Source organism: Pocillopora verrucosa, chromosome 14 (assembly GCF_036669915.1).
Source record: "Pocillopora verrucosa isolate sample1 chromosome 14, ASM3666991v2, whole genome shotgun sequence".
NCBI lineage: Eukaryota > Metazoa > Cnidaria > Anthozoa > Scleractinia > Pocilloporidae > Pocillopora > Pocillopora verrucosa.
The window spans coordinates 11,677,409-11,702,899 of NC_089325.1; the positions used below are offsets into that span (position 1 = coordinate 11,677,409).

Genomic DNA, 25,491 nt, shown 5'->3' on the forward strand with positions numbered 1-25,491 from the left:
TTTTAAAGGTTCTAAGAAAAAATATCTTTCATTCGCTACATTGAACACCGTTTAGAGAGAAAGTTGATTAAAAAATCACTACCAATCTTCGTTGCATATAAATTCGTTATTACCCAACAAACATATGGTGATGCAACATTGAGATTGGCATTTGCTTTTCTCTAATGGGATCTTTTAAATAATCTAAAAAAAAAGAACACATTATCTAACTTTTTCTTTAAATAATTAATTTTTTCCCCTTAATATGCGTTTCAGATCTCCAATAAATGGTGAGATGAAGACAGATTGACGCCGGGTCGTCCAAAAATAGAGACTGTTCTAAATATTGGCAGAGGTGAAATGTCGCTTTTCATATCATACAAGGGAGCAACTGGGAACGAACAATGAACAAGCTACAATCAGTTTAAATTGGCTTAAAATGGAAGCGTTTTCACATATCAGTAGAGCAAAGCACTGTGCCGAGCAAAGTTTACTAGAGTCACGAGATAAGATAATTAACAGCCAAAAGCAAAAGATAATTAATTGTTTCTGGAATTTTCATAGCTGTGCCAAGAAAAAGCCATTTCATCGCTTAAGTTTATAATTTCAAGGGTTTCTGCTTTCTGGAGGTTTCTCTTTTTTAACATTCACTTAAAAATACATATATTAATTTCCTGTGAAACAGAACAATGTTCATTTTCTTTTCCGCGTGAGAACAAAATAATACTCGTAACATGTTGACATCCGAAAGACAATGTCACTGGTTTATTGCCAAACACGATAAAATAAAATGTTTAGAAAAATGAAATAGTTTACATTGAAAGAAAAAGGTCCTCGTCTGTCTTCGCCAATATTACGAAAATATTTTGAGACCAAATATTACTGTAAATGAGAAAAATTAGGTACAATTAGCTATCACGAACGACGAAGCAAACTTTTATTAACGAGACGTTGGCTAAGACTTTAGAAACACTGAGGTCTTAGGAAAGTATGAAAAAAAATTCGATTAAAACTTTTTCCTTTGTCTCGTAATTTGAATTAATCAATAAGCAATTTGAAAATCATTTGCTCGTAAAATGAACTTGTTTGAAATTTCGGTAAAAAAATAAACAATGCTGATTAAGCGCCAACCTTTAGCCAGATTTCGCACCAGAGTCTTGTTTCTGATCATTGAATCAAGTCCCCGTTTCGAATTCATAACCGCTTTGATGCAGTTGACGCACTCGAGCTGCATACACGCCTCCATAAACGCCATTTTTTCCCCCTTGCTTAATCTCTTCAAAACTTGAAAGAGGATTTCCAGCCCACCACGAGAGAGAAATTCTGTAATCCATTCAGCAGAACTGGTTTGAATCTTTGCCCTGAGCCCGGAGAAATTCTGAAGACACGAAGAACTAAGAAGACGAATGCAAAGTTCAGCGGAGACATCTGATGAGATGGTGAGGTTTTCGACTTGTTTTCCCTCTGCAACGCTGCTGAACTTTTGTCGAACTACGCTCCATCTATTTGCAACACTCACGGTAGCCATAACAAAGGGAAATTAATACTCAAAGCCGCGAAATCGTTTAACCAACCAAAGAAAATCAACAATCCATTTGCGGTCGGTAAAACTGGAAAGTATTCTCATCTAAAACCGCATTTGGGAACAGCGAGCATATCAATGGCCATTACAACCGCCAGGTCAGTTTTTAACGCAACCTTCTCAACTCCTCCAAATGCAAATTTAACTCTCAAGGCAAGCCATGATGTCTCGTTTCAAAAAAAAAAAGTTATAAATGAATGATTAAAAACTGACCAACGTGTCTTGCCTGGAAACGCTTTGCAATTAAAATCATTCTACTTCCCTTCAGGAAAGAATGAATGTTTTACATCGCGCAGGTGACCAACATTTCAAGATAGTATTTCGAATAATGCAAACATTCATTCATGAATGCCACTGTTTTCTATGTTTTTTAATCATCATGACACTGTTTTCTCAGTAAAAGGCCTTAATTGTGATTGCTATGGAATAGTAAATGAGTCACTTTGAGCGGCTGCCAGAAGTGTTGTCGTATTGATTCGGTGTCAGTAAGATCACTTGAACATAAACAAAGGAGAGAATTATTCTTGTAAGATGATGGGCCATTTTATTTGAGAAATTCCTCTTCTTAGTTAAGCAAATTTCGTTACAACAAAGACGATACACTAATGTTGTCTTTTTACATCAATAAATAGCATAAAACTACAAAGTGCATCTTTTGAGTTATTTTGGGAACAGAACTCGAACGTGAGATATTAAAATTCGAAACTAACCCTAATCATGAATACTTCGAACACTATTGCGCAGGTGAGAGGAGGTAATATTGTATTCAAAAGAGAGCCTTCAAGTTTAGCCAGTGCGACATTAGACTACTTTAAATATGAATAAATGTTATTAAAGTTCTATCGTCTTTTTTCGTATATGTAAGTGACAAGAAACTGGCTCAGTCGACTTCGGTAACTAGGCGCTATATAAATGAATTTTTTTCCCCGCGCGCATTGGAGGAAATTTGACAAAGCATTTACCACGGTTCAGTTTGATAAAACAGAAAAGTGGAGGCCGTAGCTTGTTAGTAAATTGAAAGTGATACCCTTAGGTAATACTTTCTTTTAAACCGCTTCAGGGTGAGATATCATGTTATTTACCGTAATCGTAAAACTACTTTGCGAAGGTCAAGTTTTCAAATTCGTAATAATCATTCTGGCGCATTAGTTATCGCGAAAATTTGTTTGTTATTTTTCTGAGAAATTTTAGAGCGGTGACAGCTAGCATTATTATTATTATTTTTTTTGTAAGCTTACACATTCCCAGAAATTTCGCCTGGTGCATTTCCTACACATAATTATTTTTCACTTTTGACCAAACTGAAAACGCCGTTTAATTCATTGGTATACCGACAATAGAATTTCAGCTTTTTCAGCAATGTTATTTTAGCTCTTACTTTGTTTGCCAAACAAAATCAGTTGTAAGGAAAGTATTCATTGTAAATAAAGGCAAAACAATAAAACAAACAATTCGTAATCAATGTTAACGACTCCGGTGGACTGGAGCTAGGAAGAATCGCTCCCTAGAAAACTGTTTCCTTTCAAACATTTTCTATGGTCTATGAAGAAAATTCGTTCATTATACAGCTTAAAATATAATCGGTAAGATGCGTTTTATGTTCACAATTTTCCGTTAATATTTTTCTGATCTGATTTTTTTTTTTGACGCTATTCAACTATTGATGCAGCATAAAACATTCACATAGCTTTGAGATACTGCATCGTTGAACTGCAACAACGACATTGCCTTAAAGTCTAAACGTTGAAAAAAAATTATCAAAAGGAATAGAGGAACGTTACAACTCCTCTAAAATACAAGTTACTACATCTTTCTTGGTGTTTTGAAAATAACATTTACAACATTACGACTCTAAACCTAGTCATTTAATGTAATTACGTTTGGATGAAGATTTAATAAATAAGCTTAAAAGACTGTGTATTAGAAAATCCATCAGAATTTTGCATTACACTTGCTAATGCTTTGATCACGTGGCCAACAAACTCGTTTGGAAAAGTCACAACAACAAACCCTTTCTGTCGTGTCGGTCAAACTAAGTTAGCTGTACTACAAAATATCACTTACGATCGCGAAGCCTTTGCTGACAGTATTTCAGAATAATTTCGGCCAGCCTTGACTAAACATAGAACCTCCATAAAATCGAGAGATAAATACTAAAAGATTCTAATTCCTGCCGAAGTATAGAAAAATAAATTTGTCTGAGATAAATTAGCCCCAACGTAACTTTTCCTTAACACAACCTGACGTTCTTTAAGTTCATTTGAAGGAATTATCGTCTTCCACATGAGAGGAATTATCCTCTCTTGTCTTCCATGAAAGAGAAAAGAGAGAAAGAGTAAAACGTAAGCGAATTCTTAAAGTTGGTCCGCTTTTAATTGAATCGGCATCAGCTATGTAAAATGACAGTTTAATGAAGTCCCCCCGCGAAGAATTTACAATCACTTTGACATGTTTAGTCTCTTGGTTTTCGACTGAAAAATTAAGTCAATCTACATGTAAACGCCTGCAATAAAACTGAGTTCATGGACGATGAAGTTGCCAAGGAATCGCGTAAATATGGAACTCAGACAGGGGTAGACGGCAACGAGGTAATACAAAAGAATCAATGAGCAGAAAAATGGCCCTGCGCAAGTTTTGTTTCTGTTGTTGTTTTTTTTTTTAACTAAGTACATTTCGATGCCTTCCACTACTAAACAAAAACGTGACACCTTAAAAAACTGCAGTGTATTCTGAGAGAAGAAACCCCTGACACAAATATTCACGTTTCTTACTATCATTCTGTTATTAAACGCTGAATTAACATGTCATGTTGACAAGAAACATTTTTAAACACTTAAGAAACACAGAGAAAAAAACGTTTCTCTTGATCATTTAGCTCGACTGGATGTGTTCGTTGTCTGTCATGGCGCCACACCTCAACTTCAGCATAACATGTAAACAGTGATAGGTTTCATCTTGAAATGTGAATCTTTAGTAGTTTGCTGTCTGGGTTTCCGCTAGCTCTCAGACCACGCAAATTTGTCGATTTCGCGTTGTTGTTTCTAGTTTGCAGAGGATATGAAAAATGATTTAAAACGCACGTGCAGAGCACTGTTCCGCTCGTCAAATCATTTGTTTTGCCACGTTCTCGTTGCTTTGATTTCCTCCAAGGAGTTTGAAAAATGAAGAGAGACCGATAATCCCTCTGAGCCTGCGTGCATAGAGCAGCTGACGTGTCTTGTGACATTTTTAGCGTTTCAATGGCATAAAAAATAGAAGTTTTGCAAGGTTCAAACGATGCAAGCCAAGCGCACGAGACTGTCTGGGGGTTTATGTTTTTTCTTACACTTTGAAATACAACATTTATCTTAAAAAGTTAAACAATGGTTAAAAAACAACGAAGAGTCAAAATACCCATCCCAGACAGACTATTTTCATTTTTCTTTTTGGTGCAAACCACCCCGAGGAAAAACAAAAGGTTTTGATTAAAAGCGTCGTCAAATATGCTTTATAAACATCTCGGCGAGAATGAATAAGCTCCCATTCTTCTAAATGGTCAAATTCATACAAGTAACTTACATGTGCGAAATCAGTGTTTATTAAGCTTTAAGGGTATGTAGACTTTTACAGGAATTGCGCGAAAGATTTGCATGCTTTTTCAGTTTGAATGAAAACCCAAATTTTCCCTCCGTAATATCTTAACAAGAAATGACGACAGCTTTGGCTAGACATTGGCCTAAAATTAATTAATTCAGAGGAAATACTTATCTCATCTAGATTTAACTATGTTTGCTTTCAGCACAAAAATTCATAATAGTGCGGCGATTGATAAAGCTTGGTAATTCACAAGGTCAGTAATGAGTTTTGAAAACAACTGACGTAAACAAAATATCAGAGAGCGATGAAAATTTAGCAGTAGAGGTGCACCGGTAGTTCGGAAAAATAAACTTAAACACTGTTAAAAGCTTGCTCCATTATTCTCCGTCGATATCAGGTTTTTCGTGTATTTTACTATTATTCGGTTGAACAATATCGTTTGTTTTGCTGCATAATAAATATCTAGCTTGTTATCAACAATTTCGTCACAGAGTCAACCACGTAAATCCTTAAAAAATCACAAAAGAAAACATCCTAAACGCCCGGGAAAAAACAAATTAAAAATAATATGGCAGGAAAAGCAAACAAGAATTAAAATGCTATGTAAATTATTCGTCTCTCTTTGTTCGTCGGTCAACAAAGAAAGCAATTCAGTCTACTTACCTGAACTGACTTGTATAAAAAACTGGATTATTGTACCATGGACAAAATATTCACTTCTTGAAATTCAAAGTTGAATTGTTTTTTATCTGGAAATTTTTGGGCAACTAAGAAGGCCTACATCTCTTTGCAAAGTTTGAAGGCAACAATAATTTCTAACGGGATTAATGAACTTTCTTTGTAATTCAAGATTTAAGCCAGCGTGTACTAATGGCCGGTAATATTTACCTCCAGTCATATTTAAAATACTTGGAAGCTTTATAAGAATCGTCAATGGTTTTGCAAACCGTACTATTAAGAGTGTTAAATCCTAGAATCTTACCTTTTACCAAAGATCTAGTTAATTCATTGCTCGCGGTCATAATAGCCAAACCGACTGGTGAATTCATTACAGCTTTTATGCATCGAACGCATTCGATTTGATCAAGGGCCTCAATGAAACGGTTCTGCCTGTCCCCAGATGATAAAGATGAGAGGCCGTCTAACAAACAGCTCATTCCTCCGAGGTTTAGAAATTCGTTCAGCCATTCTTTGTTTGCTTTCTCTAGACGGGCTCGAAGTCCTGAAAAGTTCTTAAGCGACGGTGTTTCTAAAAGCTTAACACACAGTTCGGGTTCCGCGTCGGAAATTAGCACATTTCTAACGGACGAACCATCGTTGCCGTCCCCAGAAAGCTTTCGCCATTTTGACTTTGAATTGAGAGCCATTTTAATTCCACGTCAAACTGTTCACAAACAGGAAAACCCTCAAAAGACCGTGTAAATTAAAATTGCATTTCCAAATAGGGGTTTTATGGCTTCAGAGCGAGTTGTGACACCCGCATGACTGCAAAATGCGCATAGACCCGACGATCCCAGTTAAAATTCGCATTGGGAAAACTGCTAGGTCGTCTTATTAATATCACAGAATACTTCCAACAAAAGCACTTCGTTTCTATTATTGTTGACGCCTGGGTATTATAAATCCCCCGGGAATTAATCATTTGATCGACCATTATAAACCGTGAGTTAAGTTAATATATGATAGGGCCTGTATTGTCCGTCTGACTACTGGTATTTTTGCCTTTGTCTTACACGTAATAGCAACTTGTTGACTGGTCAGACCCGCTGATCGAAAAATTCGTTTTCACTTTATTTTGGCAGTAACTGCCACAGATGACCTCTCCTTGCGACTAAAGCTCTGAAAAAGTGTCAGAGATTTTTACAGCTCTGGGAAACAGAACAATAAAGAAATCTAAAAAATTATCAGCTGGTCTAGATATTTGCCATTTGCGTACAATGTGGAACCTTTAATGGCATTATACTCTTAATTTTAGCTCTGTGTGTTTCTTGTTTGTTTGTTTTTTTTTGTTACACAAATGAACGAAAAAAGGCTCAACTGCTCAAACACGATAGCTCACAAACTGTTTACCAACGTTCATTATCTGCGCAGACTAACTCTTCAAAAGCCACTGAAAAATTTGAAAGAAAAAGAAAATTTTCATTTTCATCAAGGAGTGAGAAAAAACGTTCGAGCGAAATTCAGTGTACATTGTCACAAATTACGGAATTCGAAAGCACCTGAAAAACTTCAAGGTAGTACTATCCTATTGTGGCCGCTTAAAATGTTTACTTTAGACTTCCCTGACACTAAAGACCTGGAGTACTGAAAAAATTGAGGAACAAAGGACTTACAACTGGATTTTCAAAGCGTATTTAACAAAAAAACCCAGTGAAAAAAATTATGTCAATTTTTTTTTTTTAACATGCCAAATTCCCATTTCGTGGTTTGACACAAACTAATTAATTTAGTGGCCAAAAACCGCCGTCGGCCGAACCAGCATTGAATAGTTCATGTACCTCTATCTGGATGTATCAATATCGTTTACTCAAAGAATATTGTTTGTTTTTGCAAGTAATATTGTTTTGAGTTATGGAATTCGTCAGTTATTACCGAAATATCGCCTGAAAATCTTGATGTAAGGTGTTTTGGCTAACCCTACTCTGAGTAGATTAAATCGGTAACTTAATTGTCGGAGGAAATTTAAAATATTTCACGGAAATTGCTTCAAATTTCATTTAGATTCTCTCTCTTTAAAACCGAGAAAATTCATGAAAAATTGCTATTTATGAATATAAAATGATAAAATTGCTGATTCATGGAAAACTATGACGTGTTGTCATAGTATGAAAATAGACAACTTTCGCGTGGTTCAGTGATAAACATTGCAAGTTCTGTCTGGAACACGCCGACATACCCGCGTTTTATCACAAAACTGTTGATATTCTTTCTCGTTGATTTGGGACAATTGTGGCCAAGCCAAACGTCATTTCGAAAAATTGGTGTTCGATTTAATATACGATTTTTGAAAAATGGAAAGAAAATTCCATTAAGACGAGTTAAATGATTTCAAATGTAACTGAAATCGCTAACCTATTCCAAGTCGTCGTGTGAAGTCACGATTTCCAACCATGAAATCCAGCCCAGTTTTAGAATTCATCACAGTTTTGATACAAGAAGTACATTCAAGTAACATCACAGCGTCTACGAACAACTTGAGCGAGCTTAATCGTTCTAAAGCATCGAGTAACACTTCCATGCCGTTGTTCTGGAGAAATTCAAAGATCCATTCGTCCGATGAACTTTTTAACTTGCTGTGAATGCTATGGTAAGTCTGGACAGATGGAAATCTCAGTAGTCGGACACAAAATTCGGGAGAAGCTTCAATGGGAAGACAGAAATTTTGATCTCCAGTCGATACGTGCCGTTTCAGAGTATTCCATTTGTTCTTAACGGTCATTTTCGACATCTTTGTTAAATTCTTGCGCGGAATACATTTTGCAGGTAGATTTGGTGTCCCACAGAGCACGGGACTATTAAATGCCAATCATGGCAGTCAGTTAGTTTTCCATGGCAACGAACTCCAGGTTTCTTTTTAATGAAATACGAAAAGACGAAAAAATTCCAGATGACGCCTTGTGTTAATAACGTAATCAACTGGCAATTTAAAAACAGTTTGTTAATTAGGTTGATCTAAATTTGAGCGAGAATTAAATCCCGAAAATGCTAGCCAGCTCTGGTCACCCAAGCTAAGGTGATACAAAGAGTCGCCAGAACTATGTTTAAAGCAGACATCAAACAAAGCCAAATTTTAAAATTGTTTTAGTAGAGGTGATTTTCGCGCATATTTTCCGCAGATTCAGAATTTAATCGTGGGTGTTACTGGTAAAACAAAAGACCCCGGGATTCTTGCAATCCTTGAAAAAATGGTTCTACTGTCTTTACTGGTACATGTCCATTAATTCATGACTTCAATGAAATTTTTCAAATTTCTTAAGCTGTCTCAAGTTTCTCTGAATTTTCCACATGCACACTCAAACTTTTCTCATTATCAAGTTTTTGATTGCCAGGTTCCAAACTTAACTTAACAGTTTTTTTCTGGGTTTCCAAATGAATAAATTTGATTTTTGGGCGAACTCTTTGAGGGCGAAGTTGTCTTTGAGCGAAACTTCCGGTCTCTTACCCGGCGAAGAAAATTCTTAAACTTATTTCTTCCCTTTTAAGCTGCAGGAATAAACTTCTTCCTCGAACCTTACTCATCATTACGTACTCGAACTAGTTCCCAAACCATCTCGTCTAAGCTTACTAAACGAGTAGAGGCGATTTGCAAAAAATTCCCGTCCCTTCACGTGAAATTCTTTTATTTTGACAAGGAGTCAGCGGTATGTTCCCTCGATAGAACGAGGGCTCGTTTTGCCGATGACACTTCACCGCTAAATTGATCTTGAGAATCTCGTTTGCTGCATCGGAAAATAATTTCATAGCAGTCATTTAAAATATCAGACACAACAGCTATGATACTGCACTGATAATTCCTACAGTAACAGACCCGTTAGTAGAATTTTAGCCGAGAAATTCATCCAGCCTCTTTTTCTTGATAACGCTTGAAACAAAAGAACATTACTTGCAGTTACGAATTTCCGGTGACTGACAGAGTGAAATGAAATTCGTGCAAACACAAAACAAAATAATTCATTGATGCATAAATAAATATAAACAAGAAAATGATAAAACGTGATTGAGTATTTCACGTTTGGCTTGATTTAGAGGTTAGATTTTCCCGTGTTATGCTAATTGCATTAAGGCAAGAAATGAAACTAATTTTTACTACGCATTGCACGACATGGAAAACGAAATTATGGGACTATAGAACTTTCAAGATGCATGCACCAAAACCCTTAGGGCAAAAATATATTCATGAACGAGAAAATATTGAAACACATGGGGTAAAATAAATATCAAAGTTCAATAGAAGGTGTGCTCTTACCATATAACAGCTGACAAACAAGATCTGGAGAGGAACTGAAGTATATGACACCAGCCTGTGAATTCAGAATTACTTTGATACACTGAACGCATTCGAGCGCTACAAAGGCGTCCATGAAAGCGATATGTCGGTTTTGAGCCGATAAACGAACAGAGAGAATTTCAAGAGCGTTCATTAACACTTCCAGGCCTCCCTGTTCCAGAAATTCTGTCATCCACTGTGCCGAACATTTGGCGAGTTTTGGATGAAGGGCAGAGTAGTTTTTCAGTGATGGAACTCGGAGTAAACTCACGCAAAGCTCTGGTTCAACGTTGCTGAACTGTCCTTGATGATTTGCCTCGATATGGACATTTTGTTGAAAAATTGGCATCTTACGCAGTCTTTTCCAACCTGAAGTCATTATTGCTTAGTGCGACAATTGCAAAACAAAACGCTTGTTCGACCTTCGAAAGCTCGTTGATTGTGATCCGCAGCGAAACCGAAGTCAGTGCATATAATAACATAGACTGACAGCAGGGACACCTTGTTCGTGATAAACAATGCTTCCTTAATTCAATTCAAAACGTGACCTTTTAGTACTTTGTGACTCTAGGAAATTGGTTCCTTATGGGTTCTTATGTAATCGGATGCGAAAAACGTTAGATGGGCTATCTTTCGCTTTAGTTCTATTTTAAAACTGAACATCAACGATAGAACTTTTCGTTTTTCATATTCCGCCTATAGCGTTTAAGATCAGTGAATTGATCCTATAATTTTCTTGTTTGTTTAGGTAGATTAGATTTTTGAATCGATTTGTTTCTTGAGAAGTCACGTACTTACAACTATTCGTGTTGGCAAAATTACCGACACTGCCTTTAGAGAGCATGTATCAAAGCAGTTACGCGCAATGTTTGAAACTTTATTATCATGATCATATTGGCTTCGAAACCTACACAAATTGTTACAGAAAATAGGATTGTAAGTCAGCTGTGACAAGGTTAAATGATTGTGAGTATCAATTGACTTCGTGAAGGAAATTAGAGGATTACAGGCTCTTGGCAACGAAACGGATGGGGCGTGTACGCTAACCTCTAAAAAAATAGAAAAAAGGTTGATTGAAAGGTTCTTCCCTTCTGATGTAATCACAAACCCACGTTTTCGTTGACGACTGACAGACGGTCTTCGAGCATTTTTTTCATCATAATTCTCTAACCCTTTATTAAGCATGAATCTCGCTAAATTTTCGCAAAGATAATTCCTCTGCAACAATTAATACAAGATATTCAAGTGGAAAATAAACTTGTAACAGGTCACAAAAAGTTGTTAATCGCTGTTTCTGCTGAGTTTACCGGATCGTGACAAGGAAAGTATGATTATTGAATGCAGCTTTCAAACGACTGAGAAGTAGCTGGGTGTTGAAATAAGGGAAGCCGAAAGTTCAAGCGTATTCAAGTACATTTGATTAAGTTCTTTAATTAATTCACAAAGTATCTTATTTAATTAGCTGTTGAAGACGCTGCTGATGACAGTTGACTCAAGAGACATATTGGCTTTTTTTAAAAATAGACACACTTTCTCAACATTTTCAAGAAACCGTGCGCAAGTCAAGTGCCTCAACCAGGTCTTATGTAACTGACCTATTTCCGGTGGAAGCACAATCGAATCTTAAAGGTTGCGTTTTGACTGTGCTCTGTATATGATATTTAATAATATTTAATGTCGTTCTTAGATGGAAAGCAACACAAGCCAGCTGAGTGGCTTCCACGGAATTATAACTGACTTTCTTCCGGCGGAAAGCAACGCAAGCCAGCTGAGTGGCTTCCACGGAATTATAACTGACTTTCTTCCGGCGGAAACTTACATCACTTTTACTCACTCAAAAAAATCGCGTGACGCCTTAATTTTGTACTTAGTAATGTACTTCCGCACAGAGTACGGAATTGACTTCAGGTTACGAAAGCGCGCAAATTCTGCGAAGCTAAAATAAATGTATAAAAACCATCTATTTGACAAGAAAGAGCTCCAAATTAGTTCAAAAAGCAACCTTGCCTCAAGCGATTTGATTGACACGGATTTATTTTAGTAAACCATTTGCTTCTCTGGCCTAACCCCGGGACAACCTGTTGCAATATGCGAGCTCGCTAAGTTGCTTCCCTAAAAACAATGCTAAATCAAGTTACTCTACTTACGTAGTCTCACGTCTTTGAAATGTTTTAAAATACGCAAAAGGAGGGCTGTCGAAAGTAGGCCAGGTTGTATTGTTGATCAATTAGTGAACTAACGAAGCGTTAATGGGCTTAACATTTGTGTCTTTGTGGTCAGATTAGCGTCTAAGTTACGTGCAAAATCGAACACAAAGAAATAAGCTGTTGTATACTTCCACTGTATTTTGACGTGCTCACGACCTTGATTTGCAGAAAATCGCCAAGAACGAGAATGATATTGTTGTTTTCCTCACCCATTTGAATGAAAACCGAACTCTCTAGCGTGTCAGACAAGCTATGATTTTTTTTTCTTCAGTCACTGCTACTAATTAACTGGCTTTGTGATTGTCTGATTCAACTAATATAATTCAAAAAAATGTTTTTCCAAAATCACTTAATGACCGAGAAAAACATGACCCCATCAAGTTTAGGTTTTTCAAAAAATTAATGCGAGGTCGTTGAGATTAAAAACGCGGAAAGAACCTATCCACTTCATTAATTTTAGTTGCATATATTCAAATACAAAACTTTATTTTACACCGTCTCTTTTATATTTCGATGAGTAGGGTTTTAGTTGCTTTATGTGCTGGTTAAAGGCGGAATTTTAGCGCGTAAATTGCATCAACCTGTGAATTAGCGCGGAAAGCCGGTCTGATAACACGGCTTAAAATTATTGTTACTCTAAGGAAATTATGAAAAGATAACCACCAACAAATCGATTTATATTGCAAGTAAGAATTGATAACATTATCAGAACCCAAAAGTCACTTATCTCGTTGATTAAATGCGCTTTTCCTCGTTCATCTGCGCTCTAGCGCCAACACAAGAATAACAACTACATAAATAATTCCATTGCGCAAAATAATGATTAAAATTCACCCACCAGTTACAAGCTGTTTCGTAAGTGAAGGATCGGTGGTCATATATTCCAAACCCGTCACATTATTCAAGACTGCCTTGATGCACCGGACACATTCGAGCTGCAGAAACGCGTCGGAAAACTTCGCTAGACCTCGCTCGCAAAGTTTTTCTAGAACGCTAAACAGCGTAGTCAGTCCTCCTTGCTCCAAAAAGTCCGTCATCCACTTCTTGGAACTCTTTTCAAGCTTTTGAATCAAACTTGCGTATGTCTTGAGGGTAGGAATTCGCAGAAATTTTATAAAGAGTTCGGGTTCTACCTCGTTCAATTTTTGAAGATCGATGTTGAGTTCTTCGCCGCGGCCATCGGCGTTATCTTTGATTTCCACTCCACCGGCTTTGGCAAGTCTTTTCCAATTCTTCGACATGACGATCGATGATTTAGAAAGTAACAGCAAGTGTGTGTATTTTCTAAATCAGTACATTCCAAATAAACGGTTGGTGTATTGCCAAAATTTTTTGCTATTCTTGTACTTCGCGTGTTATCCGCGCGGGTTATACATTGATGACCACTTGGACTTATCATTGCTTGCTAATAACCTATTTTAAATTTATTCTATGCATGTTTACCTTGTTACGCCCCTTCAATTCTTAATTGCTATTATTTCTTTTAGAACTAAGAAAGGAAATACCATATACCACAGAGGCAGTGACCTCTCTTGCGTAAACACCGAAGTGTTCGACGTCATCAGAATATTTAAAAGCACTCGATAATGTTACATTTGTCAGCTTTTAAATCTTTAAATCTTGACGAGTGTTTTCCACGCAAAACTCAGGGCGAGGCGACCTCAAATTAAATCAATTAGAATGAGCTCTCTTCTGATTAGATAAACCACGAAAACACTGTTTAACTATTACGGAAAAATGGCTAACTTCAGAAACTGTAATATATTCAGCGAAGCAGTATGTTAGCTCGGATGATACGTGCGCAAACATGGCCTTGTTTATGGGATCTCACTTTGAAGTGTCCTTTGGATTTCAAGTATGTCATCTGCAATCCTGTCAGTCATAAAACACTTCCGTAGACGATCACTATCATTTGCTTGCCTGACTTGGTCTGTTTGTCGATTTGGACCCCCAGTACTTTTAAACAAGCGAACAAATCGATTTCCGTTGTTTTCAAATCTTTAGTTTTATCAAAACAAAATGTCGCCTAAAGAAAAAAATCCCTTCAAAGTTAGTACAGAATTCATGGAAACCCTGATCTGCAGGCTCAAGTTCAGGACCACTATTTTGACTTCTTGCGGTAAGTTATTTTCTCTCTTATATTTCTTTTTGCGGAAATTCTCCACTGAGGACGTGAGGAATTTAGTTTATCATCAGATCCTCTACAAAAGGCCAGTCAAGCTGTGTGCTGATTGACAGATTGATTTCTGATAGTGAGAAAACAGTCGAGAAGCAGAACTTTCCCATTGGGATTCTTTGGAAGGAAGTTGAAATTCCGTGCTGCAGAGGCTTCTAATTAAGCCATACATGAAACAATCCATTTCGATAATATCAGAAACTGTGTGTATAAACAAAGTGCTAATGATGCAAAAGAGTGGGGGAAAGGGTTCGATTAAGGTTCAATTCGATGAGTATAGCCGATTGTGAATAACACGTTTGCATGAAGGTTGGAAAAAGACAATAAAAATCTGTTATGAGAAGTGATCTGCCTTAAAATCTGGTGTACTGCCAGTCCTGAAGATGCAATCGTAAACACCCTCAAATGTTAATTTATGGAATTTCAACTTAAATGTGCACAATGTACTTTTCTGTATTGCGTTATGCTTACGAGGGAATTAGCAACGCATTTGTGGAAGGCAAATAAATCTATTCCTCAAGTTTTATCATTATATGAAATCGTTGAAAACGTTAATGGTTGAAAATTTTGCAGTATAATCAGCTGATATGGCCGTACATGAACCGTTCATGAGCTTAAAGTTGTTTTCTGAAAATGCTTATGCCAGGCTTGGCTTGTAGGAACAATCCTCTACTTTATCATGATTATCTTCTGATTTTTAAAAGTGTTAATGAAAACAACAAGATCACTTTCTGTAAATCGCAACCATAAGAAAAACGATTATTCTGCAGAGAAAATTTACTTATTTTTGTAGCTATCTGAACGAGTGTTTAACGCAAGGATGGGTTAAGACAAAGGTCAAAACTGAAACATGTACCAAATATCTCTGTCAGCGATCATCTGACACATTTCCAACTTACCCAGAAGCAATGAAACTGAACTACTAAACTTCTACTTCCTATGAGTGACCAAGACAGATATTCCCCTTGCAATATCAATACAATATCAGAAAGACGAGTGATGAGAATAAAGAAAAATATAAATTAGGGGATTATTAGTTGATCCAATACCAAATTTTCTATACTAACATAATAAGAATTATATGGGAGACAGTGGGGAGAATTACTAATGAGATCTTGGGAGTGAAAGGGTTGAAATAGCGATAATTTCAGTCTGACGGAAGTATCTTTTTCACAAAGAAATCCCATTACCTAAATGAAAATAAATTTTCAACTTTTGAGATGACGAAAATAACAGGAAAATATTGAAGCAAGTGGTAGTTTGTACAAGGAATGGAAAGTTACGAATTGCTTCATCGCGCCCAAAATTTGCTGAAGTCTTCGCAATCTATCGATGTATTTCAATCCAAGTGCTCGCTTTTTTTCTGAACTTTAAGTGCACCTAACTGCGATTAATTGGCAAAAAAGTAAATGTATTTACTCACCATTTAGAAGTTGTTTTGCTAACGAGGTATCCGAAGTCATAAATTCCAGTCCTGTTATATTATTCAACACAGCTTTGATGCACCTCACACATTCAAGTTGCAAGAAAGCATCGCTAAACTTTGTCATTTCTCGCTCGCCTAATTTTTCTAGAACTTCAAACAGCGATGTCAATCCTCCAAGCGCTAAAAATTCCGTCAGCCATTTTTTCGAGCAGTTTTCAAGTTTTCGCACCAAACTTGTGTACGTTTTGAGCGAGGGAATTCGAATAAATTTGATGAATAACTCTGGTTCAATTTCGTTCAAACTGTGTTCATCCAGCGCGCCATCTATCTGATTATTGCTGCTGATTTCAATTCCACTGGCCCTTTTCAACTTTCTCCAGCGATTCACCGACGAGGCCATTTTGTAAAACGACTTGTTCTAATGTCAGCTTTGGACTATGAAACCACTGCTATGTTGGGGCTTTTATTTTTTTTTTCTCTTTCACAACACGCCCTGACCGCACTTCCGGTTTTTTACAAAGGTTGTTACTAGTATGGGTCGTTACGAACTGATTCGCTCAACATTTAATAGGTTACTTCAAATTAGAAAAAATTTTTGGTTGATATTAGTTGGAGAGAATTAATAAAACCCAGACAATCATGAGGGTTGGCGTCGAAGTTTCTCACAGAAATCAACAGGCTGTCCAAAAAAAATTTCAATCGCAAATCTAAGTAAAAAACTCATGCTGTTCAACGTCTTCAACCTTGAGAGTAAATAACACATACGGATCGAGAAAACAGAATTTTTCAGAAGCACCTTCATGGGAAAAAAATAAACCTTCAATTTTCACCTTTTAGCTCTTTTATTGTTTGATATTTCATGTCCCCACCTCATTTTTTAAAAATTTTGTAGTGAATTTTCTCCCTTTTTAAATTTTTTTTTTGCAGTTAATTTCCTATTATTGAACAGAGTTATTACTTTATCCATCACGTACACTTGGCCCATGTCATGTGCTCGTGATATTTTTCTTTCAGGATGCTTCAAGTTCCGCAAACGAGACTCCCTCGTGATCGCAGCACGCATAACGTTTCGGTCAACTTACTCTAAAGTAGCCAAGCCTCCCACTCATCTTGAAGGCCTGGCTGCTCAGCAAGTATTGCGACATCCTTTTGAAATTACCCACGCAATTCTCGCGGAAGGCTCGCACACATGGCCAAAGATGGCCGTCTTTCATGACGAAGTTGAGATCGAAGACTTTGAATACGACGAGGAATCTGAGACTTACTTCTACCCATGCCCCTGTGGAGATCAGTTTGAAATCACTAAGGTTTGTAGATCAGCTTTGACAACGAATCGCCATTAAACTGAGAAAGTTTCTGCGTTAAAAACTTCGTTAAGGTCTTAAAATTAAAATTGTTTATCTATCGAAATTTTTAAAGCAGACTACTGAAATGTTCGTACGGCTCGGGTGGTTACGTGTGAACTAAACACCAAAATGCTCAAATTTTTAAAGTGGTTAAAAATCTGTGTGATGGTGTGTGAACTTTGCTTAGATTTGAAACCAGTTTAAGACAATATTGTTCCAACGTCCAAAGTGACTCTATCGTGAGACAAACGAATAAAGTTCATCTCCTATCTTACACCACAATGAACAATAAACACATATTTTATTACAATATTGTTCCTCCCTACGAAAACTTCCGTTTTCCTACGCCATCAAAAAAAAACATACTTGAAAATTTCAGTATCGTGTTCCTGTTTGTGCCTCATTATGAGTGAAAGAGGACCCATATCGGCATTCCTTTCCTGATGGACATAATTAAAACTTGATATTGTTATGTTTTTTAGGCTGAGTTGGAAAATGGAGAGGATGTGGCTCGGTGCCCCAGCTGTTCTCTTATTTTGAAAGTCATCTATGACCTGGTGAGTTGTTTTTATGGAGAAGCAGCCTAATATTTTAGATTGGTCTTTACCTCTGTTGTGAGGTATAACCAGTGGCCATGAGATTTGTGTACCCGACTACAGATAGAAAGAGTCAGATGCAAGACATATTGTAGCTTTTGTCACTATTACTGGTGTTTCCATTGGACCAGACACTTTGGAGTTTTTCTTTGTGCAAATGTGTGTCAGTGATGCACTTTTTGGTAGAAGGAAATGAAAAGGAGTTCAAAAGTTAAGAAAGGTGTCCCCCTGTGTGCATCCTTTAGGACATACATGATTTAACAGAGTAATGTACTGCTGAATGTAACTGATTAATTGGTGACAACTGATAACAGTTTGTGCTCCAGTAAACACAATTATGCTGTAAAATCTCAGAATCTAAACTGCAAGTTCCTTGAGGGGAATGTATTGGCTAAGGCAGGGCAGTATTTTGTTCTTGTTAGGACACATGTCACTTTAATTTTGTCTTTTTTAAAGTGAGGTCATGAAACACAACTTTGTGGGAAAGTGAGTTTTACCTACAAAGGAGAAAAGCAATCATTTTTGCATAATGAGATTTAATGATTACCCCTATTTTAAGGTAGAGGCTCTTCACATCTGAGAATTGGCCTATTCAACCATCTTTCATTTTACTTTCTAACTGTAAATGTGTGCATTTCTTTTAGGAAGATTTCATGGTTGCTGAAGAAGTTGCTGCACCAGCCCCAGTCATGCAGAGGGCGTAGGTAGTAACTAGAGGAACACTAACATAACCAGCAATGTTGTGGTGAGACCCAGTACCAAGCACAAGGAATATCAACCAAAGTTACATCTTGGCTGAAGAGCAACAGTCTTCAACTTGGGGCGATGTGCAGAGAGAGGTCAAGACTGTTCTCAATATGAACTTTAAAGACAAAAAGTTTCTGTTCCCCTATTATTTTTGTCACAGTATTGTTTCCCAGATCATAAGTGGATACCCAACGCTTAAGCCACACAAAGGGACTATTTCTCAATATTTGGAGTTATACCCTTTTTTTAATACCAATTCAAGGATTTTATTTGTGAGCCCCATTCAAAGTCAGCACCCTTCCTTAACCCTTTAACTTCTATAAGTGATAAACATGTAACTTCTCCCAATAATATCCATATATTATCTAGCAAACAGGTTATGAGAATACTTAAACTTATCAGGTAGAAGTTGTTATTTTGATCTAACATCAAATTCTCTTAACTAAATTACAAGGAAATGTGTAGAAGCTAGAAGGGAGAATTATGGATCAGATCTCGGAGTTGAAGGGTGAACACTGACAAGTGCAGAATCAGAGATAAAATTGTGAACTGTGAGTCACAGACTCGATTACCACAATTAAAGACAGCACTACAGGAAAATAATTATCAAGCTTTTTTAATTACAATTAGAGCTGCTCATTCTTAAGTACAAAATATAATAATTTCAGCTAAACAGTCCAAATAAAATGTACATTATAAATACTTGATTGTGCCTGATATCATTGACTATTTATGCTACGAGGTAACATAGATGAATTTAAATCGATGCATATGAGTTTGAATTTGACATATTTTTACAGAGCAAAAGTTTTGGCCTGTTCCAGTTGTTCACTCTGTAAAAGCAGAGTGTGATTGGTATTGTAAATGCAGCCATGGTAGCTGCTGGGGAAAAAAATGAGAGATTTAGGTTGGATAGTTCTGCTGCTACCGTTGTAAGTTTTGATTATTTCCCCTCTTTTTTACTAATTGAACACTTGGAGCTGGCTTCAAGTGTTTAGATTTTTGAGTTTCTTTTTTTATAAAAAAAATAACTCTATGTTAGTGTATAGAGTGGTATGTTGCTCGCACCAATCAGAATGCTATATTAGGGTATGTATCTTATGCTAATCAGATTGCGGCATAAGGATATGTATTGCACCAATTAGATTGCTGCATTAGGGTATGTATCTTGCACCAATTACATCGTTGCATTTGAATATCTTGCATCAATCACAGTGTTTGAGTGTTGTTTTCATGTAAATGATGTCATGGATCACAGGGCTATGCACAAAGAACGACATTAAACTAGAAATACTGGGCTCATTTGGTAAGTGCGATGGTTTGTGGCCTTTGCAAAAGCCTTGTCAATTAAGGTCAAGATTTATCAGGATATGAAAGGTATGCATTTCAAAGTAAAATTACGTGGAATCATATTTTTGACATAACTAACTGTTGACAAAGAATTTTGATTTTCTCTCTATTGGAGGAACAGCAGTAAGCGTAGTCTCTTTTGCAACCGTTATTTGGTCTTGTCGCATGAAAAGCTCTCTCTCAAATGAGAAATAGAGGGCATCATGTGACAAGACCAAACAACAGCTGTGAAGGAGACAACTGTAAGTGCGGCATGGATTTCATTTTAACTTGGAAGTATTTAGAAAATAAGGATAATAGATCACATAATATCTGTGTGAGTTCAGATAAATTAGGGTTTTTCTGTCTTTCTGCAATATTTTAGTTTTTTGAAAGCCATGCTCTTTTTCAGCGACAAAAATGAAACCATTTAGTACACAAACTGTCCCATCTCAACCCACCCATCCAAAAAAACAACTCTTGCCTATGTTTTATATTTGTGAAGCCAAAAAGCAGGGTCCCAATGATCATGGAAGGGGTCAAAATATGGTGAGAACAAAAAAGTGGCACACGAAGTGCAGAAGCGGAGCTTGTCACTGATGTTCCTTCCATCATTTGATGTTTACTGTGTTCTTCTGCTGAACAGATCCACAAATACATAGAATCTATTTGTTTATTTATAACAATGAAAAATTTTGTAAATAATGTCATCTTCTATGCATCTGTACTCCGAAATATTGAAGTAAGAGGCAGTCAAAAAGCATGTATCATTTAGCTTCTTGCATCAACAGTGTTCAACAGCATGTAAGATTCATTACCAATCCATCAAACACACCATTGATTGGGTTCTCAGCCCTACCGGCACCAAAATGTAACTGGTACTGCAGATTTATTTGGAAGCTGATGTGTATGATTTCACTGTGACAGTTCTGATCTGACTTATTCTTGCTTTTGTTTGGCTCTTTTCCTTCCATTGCCTGTGAATGACTGGTGGCCACAAAGTTAACATTCTTGACCACTACAGCATCAGTCTGGCATTTCAATGGATACAACTGGTACTACACATTTAACTGAGTACTCATGAACCACTGGTTTCCGCTGTGGTTCAATAGAAGTCTCTTCCCTAGGTGCTCTTGAGAAAACACTTTCAGAAAATTTGCAAGAAATGTTCCCATACTCCTGTAGAAAGGGACAAGTCCCAAGGAGAAACTCACAAAAGTCCTTTCGCATTCCAAACCACCCTACAAAAATGAAAAAAAATGATAATTCTTAAATAAACTTCTGACTTATGTGTGAATTTAAAATACATTTCTCTGTGTCACTGTCCCTAGAATCAAAGTAAAATTTTTGTCTCCAACATAGTTGAAAGTCTCAAGAAAAGAGAGATGATTACCTTCTTGACTATCCTTGCTTATCTGACTGACAGGTATTTAAACTAATTTATTTCACCCTTGAGCTCCCATGAAAGACCAAGACAGAATCTCTCCTCACAATATCAAAACAATATCAAGCAGAAAAGTGATGGGAATAAAGAAAAATATCAAATAGGGGATTATTAGTTGATCCACCACCAAATTCTCCTAACTAAAAAGCATAAGAATGTATGGTAGAAAGAAAGGAGAATTATTATGAGATCTTGGGAGTGAAAGGGTTATCAAATGCCAAACCTGGGAGCAAAAGAGTCAAAGGAAAACCACAATGATGAGACCCCAAAACCATTCACTCAGAGATTTCCCCTGAGTCTTTTGATTAGTTGAACCAACTTACAGTGGTTGCCTCCTTTGTGATAAAAGGAAGTGGCCAGTAGACTCAGAAGAGAGATTTGAAGGGGAGCAACGACTCCAACAAACATGTCTTGTGTAATGCCATCAAGTCTGTTACAGAGGATGATCTGAAGCAAAATTACAAAATCCACATCTAACTCTATTTACAAACAATATTTTCATAAAACCATTTTCTGAGATTCTCAACTGCATTAAAAATTGGATTTCTTGAGAGAAATATAGAGAAAATGGAAACTATTTACAGAGACATGTAAAAGTTTGTTTCCCTTTGGAAACGGAAGAACCTGTATGTGACAAGTTTAGAAATGGCCTTTTTTGGTCTCTATAATGAATGGTCTAATTCTTACATACCAGCTGCCACCCTCATCCCCTTAACCCTCTAACCCCAAAGAGTGACTAACATCTAATATCCCCTCACAATATCACCCCTGAATCATGCAGTAAAGTCATGAGAATAAAGAAAAATTATCGGCAGCAAAAGAAGTTGCTGATTGTCACACAAATTCTCCTTGTCAGTACCTTAGGGAATGTATGGGGAACAGTATGGAGAAAACCTTTACTGATAACAGTGTATAAAGGGTTAAGGCAAATCCTCCTTACTCAAGTTGCGAGTTAGATGACTGCCCTGTAAAACAACATACCTGAAATGTTAGAAGTGGAATGACAAGGAGAACAGAAGCTACAGCCACCATGACATGGCCTCGACGCTGTGCTGGAAGAACTTCTGCTGTCCTGACAAATATTATAGACCATATAACATAATACAACACTAGAAGACAAAGTAAGGACAGTACTATCCACATAGGAACAAACACAACCTGCAAAACAAATTAAAACAGGAATCCCCTTAGCATACTTAATGTCACTCTTGGCGATTCCTTAATCCTCTCAACCTTAAAGAGTGACCAGCTTCTAATTTCTCCTTACAATTTCACTCCTGAATCACACATTAAGATATAAGAATAAAGGAAATGATCACCAACAAGAAAATCTCTTGATTGCAAAACAAATTCTTTATACCAGGTTATGTTTAGAAAATTTGAGAATCTTTGGTTTCTTTTCTTGTTAATGATGTGTTGCTAGAAGTTAAGAACTTTGCAAAAGTTGGTTCACAGCAGAAATCTTAGTCCTCTCAAACTGCAAAAAGAATTTTTCCCTGAAAATACAAAAGAAAATTGCCAATCTGTTGACAAAAACTCTGACTCTTGAAATTTCCATACCACTTAGAAGTCAATTCACACTCACCACCCATGACCATAGGATAACTCTGTCCAGGCGTAGGGAAAGGAAGATAAACTGCAGAACATTTACTGAGAACACTGTTTCAAGCTGCATAAAAGAAGGGAAAAGAAAATCACTCAGTTCAAGCCACAGCAGAACCAACAGAACCAAAAACAACAGATTATCAGTCCTAGTAAGTTAAAAGAAAAAAAATCAAGGTGCTGTGTCAGTGGGGGTATCCCAAGATAACTTGGTTAATTATCAACTGAGTTGATGATGTTAACCCTTTAACTCCCATGAGTGACCAAGACAGAATTTCTCCTTACAATATAAATACAATGGCAAGCAGACAAGTGATGAGAATAAAGAAAAAAATCTTAATTTGGGGATTATTAGTTGATCCAATAGCAAATTCTCCAAACTAACATCACAAGAACTATATTGCAGACAGTAAGGAGAATTACTCATGAGATCTTGGGAGTTAAAGGGTTAATTGCCCACTGTAAAGAGTTTTTAAAGCTGACATTTTGAACTTTAGACCTTACCTTTGAGAACAGATAAAGTTTGATAAAAAGCTGTCACCAATATGAGAAGGTGAAATTTAGAACATTGGCCTTTCCCTGGAACAAATTACTCTGATGAAAGTTGATGATCAAAATGTCACCTTTTACAACAGGTATTAACCCCCCAATAAATCTTTATTGCTTTCAAAAAGAAAGAAGCTGTTTGTGAGTAACTCATCTCATCTGTGATTGATTAGTATTGAGGTATTAAAACCACACACAAAGTGTCTCTTGACCATTAACAGAGATTCCAACCCCATGTGATGGAAAATAGGGAGTAATTATTAGTGCCAAAGGCACGAGCTTCTAGGGGGGTCAGGGGGCATGCCCCCGGGAAATTTTGCAAATTTAGGTTCTCTCAAGTGCCATTTCCTGAATTTTGACATCATTCCGGCCTGAGTTATAACATACCATAATGCTCTTCGCGAAGAAAGTAAGTATAATATGAGTGTTTCACAGTGACAGATTGCCAAAAATTCTAAAGATTAGCAATTTTCCCCTAGTTTTCAGAATTTTATGATAAATCGGGAGAATTTGGTAAAAATCGGGGGAGCGGGAGGCAAGACATCAAATCGGGAGACTCCCGATCAAATCGGGAGGGTTGGAATCTCTGCATTAATGGACACCACTCTTGATAATTGGCTTATCTTATGATTACAAACCTCTACTGATCTGTCATGTCTGAATCCCCAGATACAAGCGATGATTGACAATGATGATAGCACGTACAAAGGCATAAACATGAGTCTCCACGGAAACATTTGACCACCACCAAGATTAATGCATACAAATATCTCAAACATCAGCAAGAGAAGATGCAGAGCAAGACAGATAATCATTGCCTTGAAATCCACATGACTATCTCCTTCACCTCTGCGAAGATGGAAAGGAGATTAATGTTATGATATTCAGCTGAAAGCAATTCTTGTTGGCTTAACACTTCAAACCCTTAGAGTGACCAGCATCTAATTTCTCCTTTCAGTAATTCTGCTAAATCAGTCAGCAAGATCACGAGAATGAATGAAATGATAGCAAACCTAAGAAGCGTTGATTTTTAACTCTTTTAAGTCCCATGAGTAACCAAAACTTATTTAAATTTATTACCTGTACTCCGGATGTCGAATCCAAATGTAAATTCCAGTGAAAGCACCTGATAAAACCATGATTTTCCAAATCCAAACAGGAGTGAAAACCGCCCAGTAACTCCACGTGATAGTTCCATCCAAACGCAACGCGAGCAAGATCGAAAAGATGAAGAGTGTAAAGAACAGTAGAAATTTACTGGAAGAAAAAAATGAGAGGAAAAATTGATCACGAATGTTTGATATCCATCACACATTTCTCTTACACACGAAGGGCTTTTTATTCATAATTACCTTGGATTAAAATCTTGGAAAAGACGACGAAGATTCATGTCCTAACTCAAACTATTCGTAAAGATTACGATGAATGGACATGCATAGGCACGCGATCAATGAACCGTGTTCAAAAAAATACGAAATTATTTTATTAAAAACATGGCGAGGATGCTTAGCGGTTCCTCTTTCCCAAGAGGTCTTGAGGTCTTGGTAACTAGCACCCAGCTTTCTAAGCAGAGCAATGAGAACGGACACAAGGGCGGCTACGAACACGAGGACGTGACAGAACAAAAGATCTGGTGAGCTGGACAAAAGCTAAGCACGAGTTTGTGCATTTGTTAGCCGTGCTCTGCAAAACAACAAGGTGAAATCGCAAAATTTGCGTGCTCTGCGATGAGAAACCCAGACGGAAAACTCTTTAATTTTCCATTTGGAACTCCCTTAGGTTATGCTAAAGTTGAGGTGCGGCACTGTTAGAGACGATAAACACTTCAAGCCATTTGCGAAATTACAACCAAAAGCATAAATTTATTTTTCAATCAAATTCTACTTTGGCGTTGCCGTCCTGACTGCTAAAGTTTCTTTTGATGATGATGACGACGATTTTAGGCTGA

The 25,491-nt window shown here is 36.9% G+C and overlaps 3 protein-coding genes across 3 annotated transcripts in view; 1 reads left to right on the forward strand and 2 right to left on the reverse strand.

Moving 5' to 3' along the window:
• The window catches only part of LOC131789675 (inverted formin-2), a 29,115-nt gene extending 15,323 nt beyond the window's left edge, over positions 1–13,792 (reverse strand). The window contains 1 exon segment of the mRNA XM_066161728.1: positions 13,170–13,792. Within this exon segment, the coding sequence (XP_066017825.1) occupies positions 13,170–13,572 (403 nt within the window). The 5' untranslated portion in view covers positions 13,573–13,792.
• A 164-nt stretch (positions 13,793–13,956) lies between these two features.
• Positions 13,957–19,324, forward strand: LOC131789677 (uncharacterized). Its single transcript, XM_059106829.2, has 5 exons — positions 13,957–14,186; positions 14,336–14,450; positions 16,948–17,240; positions 17,762–17,836; positions 18,520–19,324. Exons 1-5 carry the CDS (start codon positions 14,139–14,141, stop codon positions 18,577–18,579), a joined length of 591 nt encoding a protein of 196 aa, XP_058962812.2. The 5' UTR covers positions 13,957–14,138; the 3' UTR covers positions 18,580–19,324.
• On the reverse strand, positions 19,223–25,034 carry LOC131789676 (transmembrane protein 185A). The gene is made up of 7 exons (XM_059106828.2): positions 24,896–25,034; positions 24,624–24,800; positions 24,182–24,392; positions 22,981–23,064; positions 22,377–22,553; positions 21,719–21,842; positions 19,223–21,192 (listed from the first exon to the last, which is right to left on the reverse strand). The coding sequence occupies exons 1-7, from the start codon at positions 24,931–24,933 to the stop codon at positions 20,978–20,980; spliced, it is 1,026 nt and encodes a 341-aa protein (XP_058962811.1). The 5' UTR covers positions 24,934–25,034; the 3' UTR covers positions 19,223–20,977.
• Between the last annotated feature and the right edge of the window lie 457 nt (positions 25,035–25,491).